Below are 12,519 nucleotides of genomic sequence, written 5' to 3' on the forward strand. Positions count from 1 at the left end.
ATTGTTTCCTTAGTGAGGGATTTGCGAAGGGATTTCTGAGCCACACAAGTCAGTCTGGGGGAATTTAGTGGGAGGTTTAATGAGGACAGGGATAAAAAGCGTTCTTGAACGTCCCCCTGAGGCGCTACTGAAGGCAACCCTCCTCATAGTTGTTGTGATCCTGAAGCTCTGATCACCTATTGGTGGGTACAAGCACCGCTTTGGTCTTAGCTCCATGGAGTGGGTTTACCTAATCCCCCCCCCCCCCAGCCATTCTATGTGGTAAAGTTATCAAATCATTCTCTCACTCCTGAACGCAGCCTTCAAAGAAATAAAAACATCCCAGAACGCTATCAGCTTGTGAACGTCTCCACAGAGTCCGATTAAAACCTGGTGAGATTTAAATGGAGTAGGATTAAGCTTCATCGTTAACGCACAAAGTCTGATTACATTTGGCTTTAACAAGAACTTTGAAATACAGCTTTTTGCAACATCTCCAATTCAGGCCACTTTAAAAACAGCCGTCATCCATAACTGATGCAGATAAAAAAGAAAAACGCGTTCAGAACTAAGCAAAGATAAGAGGATATCTGGCATCGATTGCAGGCTTGATCATGGACATGCAACATATGCTCTTGTTTTTAACAAGAATTGATCAAGTCAGAGACCAATCCAAACAGATTATTGATAAATGGATTGGATCTAATGTCATTTGTGATGATGGTCTGTTGGCAACATCCTTACATTCATAAACATTCATCAATCAGCTAGCTACACAGAAGTGTAGAGTTTCGAAATCATCTACGCATCACGGTATATCGAAAGTAGGCTGTCTAACTTAATTCCATCAGAACTTTCCAATTGAGCCGTGCAATGCCTTGTCATTAGGCTATTATCCCCATTCCACTGCATCTCTCCTTTGCATTAGCCGTCCTATTAGCAGTGAGAATGGAATAAGAAAACAAAGTGGTAGAATGCTGCAGGTAACTGCTCGTGCTCAGTTAATCTTTCCATTCACCTTGAGTGGACTGGCCACATCAGTGGAAATGGCTCTCAGTTTTGTCTGTCTGTACAGCCTACATGTCAAAGGCAGACAAACTGACAGACCCCTAAAGACGGACTATGGTTAATCAAATCAATGTGGGGAGTATTCTTGGTGGGTGTCTCGATAATTTTCTGTATTTCCTTTTTAGCCCTACACTGTTTATGCCTGACGACAGTCTCCTTTCTGATTAACAGTGGCCATAATATTTAATAACATCCTCTACGGTGGATCGAAGTAAGTCAGCCACAGTGCAACTAAAAGGTCAGGTAAATACAATGAGATTAGCATTGATTGCCTTTATAGATTTTAACATTTAGATTTTTGTATTGGAGGTGGCACATAGACTGTATGTCATGTTATTGTGCCCCCAAGGAGTGTTAAACGTTATATAGGCACCTCAATTGCCAGGAAAGGTTGCTGAAAGGGATATGGATCGTTTTATTTTCCCAATACGCATAAAATAACCCATTTAATGTTGTATGTAATGGATTGTTGCATTAATATAGTACATTTAAATGCATCAGTAAGCATGTTTAGTATTTGGAGAGTTTCCCTAATACCATATGGAGAAAAGGTTACTACTGACCCTCCAGCACCACCTCCAACAACAGCAACCACACTTTCCTATGTGGTCTCCCATCCAGCTTATGCAAACCAATCGATTTTAACAATGCAATGTACTGTAAGGATGGATTTTATCATGCCATCCTTTCATAAAATGTCACTATGTAGAATTTGCTTCATGGTTGATGAATGGCTCTGAATCACACTTCTACACACCACATACAAGAATCCATACCTCCACATGACACAGACATGAAAGCATACATCTCTTCTTCTTGGTCAATTATTCCACTGACTCGTCCCCTTTCTTTATTTTTCTTTCTTTCTCTCTCCCTCTCTCTCTCCTCTATCTCTCCCTCTCTCTTCCCCTCCTCTCTCTTCCCTTCCTCTCTCTCTCTCTCTCTCTCTCTCTCTCTCTCTCTCTCTCCTCTTTCGCTCTTCCCCCTCTTTCACTCTCTTATCTCTCCCTCTCTTCCCCTCCTCTCTCTCTGTCTCTCTCTCTTCCCTTCATCTCTCTCCCCCTCCTTATCTCCTCTCTCGCTCCCTCTCTTTCCTCTCTCTCTCTGTCCTCTCCCTCCCTCCCTCCCTCCCTCTCCATCCCTCTCTCTCCATCTCCCTATCTTCTCCCTCCTGTGTTCTCTCAGTTCATTAGACAAACACAAACAGGCTGGTCCCCCATGGTGTGGTAACTGCAGACTGTACACACAAACACAGAAAGTTTCTCTCTCTCTCTCTTTCCTCTCTCTCTCGCTCTCTCTCTTTCCTCTCTCTCTCGCTCTCTCTTTCTCTCTCTTGCTCTCTCTCTCTTGCTCTCTCTCTCTCTTGCTCTCTCTCTCTCTTGCTCTCTCTCTCTCTTGCTCTCTCTTGCTCTCTCTCTCTCTTGCTCTCTCTTGCTCTCTCTCTCTCTTGCTCTTTCTCTTTGCCCTCTCTCTCTATCTCTCTTGCTCTCTCTCTCTCTCTCTTGCTCTCTCTCTCTCTTGCTCTCTTTCCTCTCTCTCTCTTGCTCTCTCTCTTTTCTCTCTCTCTCTCCTGCTCTCTCTTTCCTCTCTCTCGCTCTCTCTCTTGCTCTCTCGCTCTCTCTCTTTCCTCTCTCTCTCTCTCTTTCCTCTCTCTCTTGCTCTCTCTCTTGCTCTCTCTCTTTCCTCTCTCTGTCCTGCTCTCTTTCCTCTCTCTCTCTGTTCTCTCCCTCCCTCTCCATCCCGATCCCCCGCTCTCTCCATCTCCCTATCTTCTCCCTCCTGTGTTCTCTCAGTTCATTAGACAAACACAAACAGGCTGGTCCCCCATGGTGTGGTAACTGCAGCCAGTACACACAAACACAGAAAGGGAGACATGCTCATCCTATACACACTCAGACACCAGACTCCAAACTTCTATCAAACAGACACTGTACTCCAAACTTCTATCAAACAGACACTGGACTCCAAACTTCTATCAAACAGACACTGGACTCCTAACTTCTCTCAGGGCACCAGTCACCCCTTGGGACAAGGACACTTGTACATTAGGGCTAAAATTCAACCGGACTGTAGGAAGGCTTTATCTGCATTCTGTTCCACAGTCACAAACATCTGATTCAACTTGACTGATTACATACGCACGCATGGGAATGCACACACACACACACACACACACACACACACACACACACACACACACACACACACACACACACACACACACACACACACACACACACACACACACACACACAAACCCTGTATTTACAATAGACAGACATCAACCCCCTGACCTATGACCTCACCAGCAGTGTGGGCCAGTCAGAGGCCAAGGGACGGTGCCAGGAGTATGCCGGCCAAGATGTGACTGTGGGAGACTAATGAACTAATTGATCAGGGTGGAAGGCCTCTGGCCGTCACTATTCCTCAGAGGATCATACAGCCAATGAGGCCGATACAAGGGCCAAACCACAGGCGCTCCACAGTACGTCACAGTCAGAGTCCGATCTTTATATGACCACAGGCAAACTAGCTCTCCACAATACAGCTACTCTCCAGAAAGTTAATATTCATTCAATTCCTAAGAATATATTATTTGGCCATTAGTGGAAAGGTGGTCTGAATCTGAAGTTTGATGTACGGAATTATGTGATTCGAAGTCTGTCCCATCAAACACACAGCAAGACAAAAACACAGACAGACACATAAACAGATGGACACAGACCTGATGCACCCATCAGATTCCCCACAACAAAAGTCAACACCAGCGATGGTGTTCCTCCCTACAAAGAGACTCCGTCAAGCAATGGTCTAATGGCAGATTTCAAAACTGTGAAATCCATTCTCTCATAGCTGGATTTAAGGATTTTCAGTAAGCCAGAGATTGTTACGGTTTTGTTGTAATGAAATAGCCATCTAATTGATGTCTCAATTAGAATATGTGCATTTCCTCAATTGACCACTTAATCATTGAAAACGACACAGGCCCTGAGCTTAGACTAAATCCCATGCCATGATTACCTATGGACTTTCTGAGAGGATTTGATGAAATAGAGAGCTAGTCATCTCTTAGCATCATAGTATCTTAGTAGCCTCTTCTAGCTCTGTGATAGTGGATACTGTTGAACCTTACCTCTCTTATTGCAGGGTCCCAGCTGACGGCTCTAGTCTAGCTACAGTACCAAACAGCACACAGCCCATGAACTTCCGAGCTCAGCCTGGTCCCAGAACTGTTGTGCTGTACTGCCAACTTCTGAGGTCGTCATTGGCATGACGACAGCCAGAGAGGGCTATTCGATGCAAGTATGGGAACGGGCTTCTCAGGGCCTAGACTGGGGTCCGTCTCTGGTTTGGGTCTGGCGGCCCTCTCCCTCCCTACCTCTCCAGACCCCATCAACAGCCTCTCTGTTCAGCCTACATGTGATGTGAGAGGTCAATGTGTACACCACAAGAATGAACCAGCCACTCAATGTGGGGATCTTTGTGCATTTTCCTTATCCCTGCCACTCTCTCTCTCTCTCTCTCTCAGCCTCTTGCTCCCTATAGTCCTGACCTGGCTCCTTTGAGAGTGCTTTCCTTCCCCACTGTGAAGCAGCCTTCTTAGGCATCTCACAGACCATTCTATACCTTATTGCTCCAGGTCTTCCATGGAGAGCGGTCACGTGACACAGCATTTGTATAGATGGGGGAAATGCATTGGCTTTGTGTTCCATGCTGAATAGCATCTCTCAGTGTCGCACATAGAAAGTATTTGAAATGTGAGGGACAACTTAACATTGAGGGAAAGCAGGATCTGTCAAATGTGCCTCGCCTTATCTTCCTCAAATGGCAGCCCTTACATAAATGTCAGTGCACATTGACAAATGGGACTGGTTATGTGAGAGTTAGCTCACCCTCCTGGCTTCCATCCAGGCAGCTCAGCTCCAACTCGGGTCTCTCAATGAGCTTGACTTCCCACTGACCAAAGCTGGTTTCTCAAGCTCATCTCTCCACCTATTGCCTCATGTTTAATCTCCCAGCTCTTTCATTAGGAACACACCATGTGTTACTTCTAAAGCAATGAACTGGCCAAAGCTCATTTAAAGCTAGATCGAGACCAGGGCTCTTTTGTACACAGTAGGAATGCCAGAGATGTTGGTCGAAGTTGGGGTTCCTATAACAGGGGTGAACATAACTATGGCAACACAGGCGCAAGGTCTGCTCAACCATAGGAGTTCTACAATACCGATGCCCTCGGTTTCTCATTCCAGTCAGGCCTGACCCAAATTACAATATCCTGGGAAAAACACTGTCCCCAACAACACGCATGCGCACACACATGCACGGCCACGCACAAATACTCTCTGTCAAACACACTCACACACACTGCAAGCATAGGTCTTTATAAGAGGACACCAAACGGAGCCAATAAAATGACTAGTCTAATGATATGCTTGGAGAATGAAGGGTTGTGTTCTGGTGGGCGTGCACCTCTGTAGAATTGTGAAACTTAACAGATGGAGTGATTCGAGCAGTTGTGCTACAATATGAAGAATAACGAAATATCGTCTTAGACTAGAGGAAACATAGATGTTCTTAGAAGTCTTGAAGTTTGCAACGAGTCCTACAGCATACAAAGTATTTGGATAAATGCTACTTTTGGAGTTAATCCCTTACTGTAATGCAAACACTAAATATTACAGGGAGACACAAAGCCCTGCAGCTCTCTCTACTGTTGTTTTCATTTCCTCTTGAGCTTGTTTTGAGCTTCTTGTTCTTTACTGTTTTATTTGTCTCACATACGAAGCCTGAAAGGGAAATATATCCAGTTTAAATTATAAATCCTTTGTAATTGAAAAAACAAGAGCTTTTATGTTCATATACCTGAGCCTCTGAGCCTTCCACCTTCATAATTGAATAAACCATAGAAAACACATGGACAATCAAGATGGTTTACAGCAACAGTGTGCTGAAAGGGATACAAAAACAACACCCATAGCTTGTGGTGATTAGTATCTGCAACCATAAATTATAATCGAGATATCCAGGAAAAAAAACTTCACAAAAAGGCTCTCGAGCTATACTTTGGTTTGTCGCAGTATTTAGTGTATTATTAACCTGGGATGTGGCACGACATCCAAAACAAAGCAAGACAGAGAACACTTACTACACAGAGAGTTAATAATGATGCTGCCAACTCAAAGACACCAGTTCCACTATCCCACAACACAAACATTCCCCCTACGCTCCTTCTGTTATCACTAATTGTCCATATCTGTCTAGGCTACAGTTGGACTCATCTGATTGAGAGTCGGCCCATTCATACTCCCCAGACTCCCAGCATTGCTAGTCCCTGTCTGCCTCTCACAGTTCTGAAATCTCCCTCCTCATCTCAGCCCCAATAGCTTCACACGCCACATCTCTCCTGGTCACCCAACTACCAGCACACATCCAAGTGTGCACCTTGCTCCGGTTAGAAGTACTTACTTTGAACTGGAGGTCTGGTGGTTGTTCCAACGCTTTGCAATAGTTTGTGAACTCTCCTCTCATCTGCTCCTCACCCCTGCTGTCAGTCACTCTCTCTCTCTAATTCTCTCTCTCTCTCTACCTCCCTCTCTTTCATTCACTTACTCTCTCACTCTTGTCTCTCCACAAGGCTGGGCAAACGATAGCTGTTCCCCCCCTCCTCTCTCTCTCTCTCTCTCTCTCACTTTTTCTCACCCTCTCATTTCTGTTGCTGAGAGAGGAGGGCTTTCTGAAAATCTTGGTTTCCTGACTCGTGATCAGGATCTCATTGCCACAAGGTCACTCCAGGGACGGCCCGCTTGGCAGGGGAGCAGCACTCAGAGAGAGAGAGAGAGAGAAGAGAGAAAGAGGGGGTAGAGAGGGAGACAGGAGGGAGGAGAGGGAGCACTTTGAACCAGAACTGGAGCTATGGAGTCACACTGGGGACAGAGAGAGAGAGCGAGAGAGAGGTTGGGTTGGGTTGTGGTGGGGTGGGGTGGGGTTAGCTACAAACTATTCTTCGTACAACACTCCATAATATGTAAAAATGTAGGTGTAAGTCTTGTGCTTCCAGTGAGTGGTATTATATGGATCTACAGTGGATGCTTAGCTGTGTTATGGTGTGTTTGTATCCAAGTGGGAAGTGGGAATTTACCACATCTGGGGAAAATCCACTTGAACGGCCCTCAAACTGGTAATTACTAGTTAAATCAGCCATGAATCCCTTTGTGACAGGAGGAAAGGAAGCTTGTTGACTGCAGCAGGGAGAGGCAATTGAATGTCCCCCCCAAAAAAAAAAAAAAAAACTATGTTTTTTTATACATTTCTAGCCTGTCTATCTATGGGTAACAGGGTTGACGTGTTATGCTCAACTCACTCAGTTTTTTACCATAAAGCACCAGAAAATGGCGAAAAAGAGTAGAACCAGCTCACCTGCTTTTACACTATGATTTGACCATTAGATGTTACATTTTTCTTTTAAAAATAAATCATTTCTTAAAACAAGAGTTCAGTTCATGTAACAGTGTTGACCTTAAAATGAGGAACATCCCTGTAAATGAATCACTAATCACTTGAAATAAATAAAGATCTTCAGAAATAACTTTGTCAAAGCAACGAAATAACTAGGGCTTTACAATGATGGTGAAAATTTGAAGCATTTTGGGGGTTTGTGGGCTAAAATCTTCCTAGAAGTCTCAGAGGGTCCACGGAGAGACATGTCAAAATTCCGAATTTTGTCACTTTAGCCTTTATTGAAAATCATTGAAATATTTCCCGATGTATTTAACATATATTGTGATATAGACTTTACATATATATATATATATATATATATATATATATATATATATATATATAGAATGAAGGGTCAAAATAGTCAAAATACTATTGAGTTATAGGAGTTTGGATCAGTTAGACTTTAACTGGTATCATTCTCAATCGACAGCACTGTACTTCTGTCGACTACAACTGCGTTCGACAAAGAAAGTAACTTTCTGAAAACTCTCCCTCTTCTCAATGAATTTCAGTTGTAATTTGCTGTGGGATCCTCTTAATGGTGACACTTTAACAAGTGGTAGGAGCATAATCACGTCCGCTGCGGAGCAGATGGCTGCAGATGACCTTATAGGAAGCGTCGCCCCCTGTTGCAGCTGGTTCTGACCGGTTTCGACAGATTACAGCACACTGAATCAATAACGTGTCATTAACACTGGATATTCTACAGCCCATGTACAATACTGACATCAGACTAACACTGCCTATACAGACAGGCATGCAGGCACAAACACACACACACACACACACACACACACACACACACACACACACACACACACACACACATTGAAAAAAGAGTCTTGTGTTTCATAACAGGAGCTTGAGCCTAGACATACTATTAGACAGGCTTTTGATGCTGGTTTCTAAGTATTTATCAGAATGTTTGTTGAATGTCTGTTTTATCAATCCAGGTTCTCATTTGATATCAAATATCTGTTTGAAAAGATCTCATCTTTTTATGGAATGTATTTAGATTGCTGGAAAGTGCCTTTCTCTACCGCATTAGACAAAGTGAAAGGACTGAGTATTGTCCAATCTATAGAGGAGGACCTACCCTGTGTTGTTGGTAGAGGAAGAGGAAGCTGTGCACCGCATTATATGCTTAAAATACCTATTTGAATCATCAGCTCACATGCAGCCTCTTCTATCGGTGTCACACTACAGTTAAAGTAACTCATTCATTTGAGACATTCATCAGGAAAACATAATCAATGGTCATTCGTCAGTATGAGTCATGGTCCCAGGTGGTGATAAGCCACTCCACCATCCCCTTCCTTCCTTCTCATATTCTTCTCATCAATAATGAACTCACTCCATTTGCTCCCCTCCCCTAAGTGTGTTATATGTCCCACTATGTCCCTCTTGAGCTCTTTCAATGATGCCATTTTTATCAACTTATTGAATGAAAAATGAGACACGATGAATTGGAGACGCGATGAAAAAGGACTTTGGTCAACACCAGACGTTTTATTCTATTTATTCAATCCAGACCACTGTGGTGCATTCCAGGGCCCGCTACATTCACAAGCAGAGACGTTGAAAATTGCTCTCTCCGGCAGTCCCTCCTCATTATTCAGTTTAACTGGTTGTTGGCCCTGAACCTGGCAAATATAAGGGCTTTTTCTACCATTAGGTTAGCCCCATCTCATCCCTTTTCTACCATTAGGTTAGCCCCATCCCATCCCTGTTTCTACCATTAGGTTAGCCCCTCTCCTGTTATTAGGTAGCCCCATCCTTCCCTGTGTGTCGCTTCTGATAACCAAATGAAATCCCCTGTAGCCTATGACATATGGAACACCTACCTACCCGAGGCCCAGAGACCCGGCTGTCGTTTGCTCTGTCATCTCCCAGACACAAATACGTTGGCTGGGAGAAAATTGCTGAGCAGAGAGCAATATTGTTGGGGAAACATCGCTAAAAGGGAGCATACGGCGGAAAGGGAGAATTACTTATTTGTTTTCTTTCATTCTTGCAAATGTTCTCTGCTATGTGTCTGAATGGAAATTGAGATTGAACTTATTTCTGGGTTGAAAGGAGTCTAAACTCCTCTACCTTGATGGAAGCGAGAGTCCATTCCGAGTGGAGGAGTGGAAATGACATAAATCAGCCACGCAAACAGAGCCAGGCTGACAGCTAACACTCTGGCCATTGCGGACAGGTAACTGCATGCATCTCGATCAGACTAGCACAGAGACAGGCTGACAGCTAACACTCTGGCCATTGCGGACAGGTAACTCCATGCATCTCGATCAGACTAGCACAGAGACAGGCTGACAGCTAACACTCTGGCCATTGCGGACAGGTAACTGCATGCATCTCGATCAGACTAGCACAGAGACAGGCTGACAGCTAACACTCTGGCCATGGAGGACAGGTAATTCCATGCATCTCGATCAGACTAGCACAGAGACAGGCTGGGCTGCCACTGTCTGGCAAGCTAGTCCTCTCCAGTGTCACACAGCACAGCAGAACAGCACCACACGGTGTTTAGATAGAACACATGAGATCCATCTCTTCTGTCTGGATCCATACTACACAGTGGTCCTTATCCAATTAATCTTAGCAACTTTGGGTCCAACAGAGACAGCAAGAGAACAAATGGAGACAATGTCTAGACCAGTCTCTGACCATCTGCGTGATTGAAAGTTTTGACCTAAAATGTATGGTCCAACTTCAGCATGTGGACGTCATGCCCCCCCACACCCCCATCTAATTTCTGTTACACACACAAACAGACTTCATACAAACACATTTGGAGCACCTCTGGGGCACTGGAAGAGACTGAGATCAAACAAAACCAAGAGGGGAGGGGCCTAGGGAATGGAACCCATCAATACAGGTGAAAGTGATGGCAATCTGTTGACCCAATCATTGAGGAGTTCTCAGGGGGTAACTCTGTTCTTCACTGCATGTCACCGTGGAGCGTCTAAAACCTATCAGCCTGGTGATTAAATGTCAGTGTCCTTCGGTGCTCTTTGGATCCATTTATTTATTATCTATTAAGACGCTCAGAATCCGATGACATCTGCTCTCCACTTCATAATTGCCTCCAGGACGATGGCCAAATGAGTATCTGGCTGACGACGTTAATCGCCAGCTACGGTGAGCTCCAAAAGTATTGGGACAGTGACACTTTTTGTTGTTTTGGCTCTGTACTCCAGCACTTTGGATTTGAAATGATACAATGACTATGATGTTAAAGTGCAGACTGTCAGCTTTAATTTGTGGGTATTTTCATCCATCTTGGATACATCATTTAGAAATCACAACACTTTTTGTACATAGTTCCCCCATTTTAGGGGACCAAAAGTATTGGGACAAATTCACTTGTATGTAAATAGTTAAGTATTTGGTCCCATATTCATAGCATGTAATGACTACATCAAGATTGTGACTCATTTGCTGTTTCTTTTGGATGTGTTTCAGATTATTTTGTGCCCAATAGAAATTAATGGTAAGTAATGTATTGTGTCATTTTAGAGTTACTTTTATTGTAAATAAGAATAAAATATGTTTGTTAACACGTTTACATTAATATGGATGCAACCATGATTACGGATAATCCTAAATGAAACGTGAATAATGATGAGTGAGAAAGTTAGAGGCATAAATATCATACCCCGCCCAAAAAATGCTAACCTCCCCTGTTATTGTAATGGTGAGAGGTTGTCTTGGGGTATGCTATTTGTGGGTCTTTAACTTTCTCACTCATCATTACTTTGGAGCACACTGTATGTGATTTGAGGGTCTGTTGGCTAGCAACCAGGCTGGATGTGTCACAGGACCCACTCCAATCCTGAAAAACCTCACACAATCTGACAGGTTGGCAAACATGTCAAAGACGAGGCCACTCAGTTCCATGTTGTTGGATGTTTCACTGGCTGGAAAACAAATAGGTGCACAATACAGTCTTTTCTTATCGGGATCAAGTCCTCTCCAACGCAGTTTAAACTCCCACATTTTTTTATGACCCTCATTAATTCAAAATGAAGTAATGAAAAAAATTCTATTATGCCAATTTAATTTCAAAAGATTCTCAGTTGCATAAAAAAATCATGAGCTCTTGGCTGAGTATTAATATTTATGCGTCTGTGCCACTGCTTATAAAAGTAAAGAGGGTTTTTTATAACCCACCCAAACAACCCTTATCAGCATGATGTTTCCCTATAACGAAAGCCTTCGCAATGCACTTTCTGAGGAACATTTCATTGTTCTATATTATGCAAAAGTCTTTCAGGTCGAAGTGTACTCTTTCTTGAATATACTACAATGACTATCACAACTACTACTACTGCTGCCTCAGTGTATTATATGAATAGGATGCACAGTTCAAAGTGAATTTCTCCCTGTGTCAAGGGATTTTACTACACAATGTATTACAGTTTGAACTAAATATTTCTAACCGAATGTACCTCTGATACTGATCCAACTGAAGCCTTCTCTCTTGTACCCACTCAGACAGCAGCCACCATGAATCCTGGTCTAGTGCTCCCAGTGAACTGATTCCTGATGCTTCTGTGGACTTGTGTGGGATCTGACAGCTCCTGATGTGCTGCCCTTCTCCCCTGTCTCGAGAACCCAGACCCTCCAAAGACCTGGCTGTTTCAGGTTGCAATTGGATGGAAGGAAAGTTCATTTAGCCCTGACAATTAATCTGCAGGAGCCAAACACCCTGTCTGGCTGTTGAAGCGTGACAGCGCTGGCGAAGCAGCAGCAACAGCCAGCCTGGACGGGTGCGATCTGTCTCTCAGCTCGACACTCTCACCCAGTCGCCATGCGCTTATCCACCTACAGACGCTCCACCTCAGAAACTCATGCATTTTTAATGGCTTATTTCAATGTGCAAGGATGCCACGTGTTTGTTCTTATTAATGGCTTTTCAATCATATGCGGCAGAACTATAATTCTAAATGTTGTATTTGAGGGTCA

The 12,519-nt window shown here is 43.7% G+C and overlaps 1 protein-coding gene across 3 annotated transcripts in view; it reads right to left on the bottom strand.

Annotated features, from left to right (window-relative positions):
* The window catches only part of ptn (pleiotrophin), a 52,311-nt gene extending 40,070 nt beyond the window's left edge, over positions 1 to 12,241 (bottom strand). The window contains exon 1 of one of the 3 annotated variants that reach the window (XM_014153494.2): positions 12,003 to 12,241. In XM_014153494.2, coding sequence (XP_014008969.1) covers positions 12,003 to 12,226 — 224 coding nt within the window. In that variant the 5' untranslated portion in view covers positions 12,227 to 12,241. 3 annotated transcript variants of the gene reach the window in all.
* Positions 12,242 to 12,519: the final 278 nt, after the last annotated feature.

This window comes from Salmo salar, chromosome ssa17 (assembly GCF_905237065.1).
Source record: "Salmo salar chromosome ssa17, Ssal_v3.1, whole genome shotgun sequence".
In the NCBI taxonomy this organism is placed as follows: domain Eukaryota; kingdom Metazoa; phylum Chordata; class Actinopteri; order Salmoniformes; family Salmonidae; genus Salmo; species Salmo salar.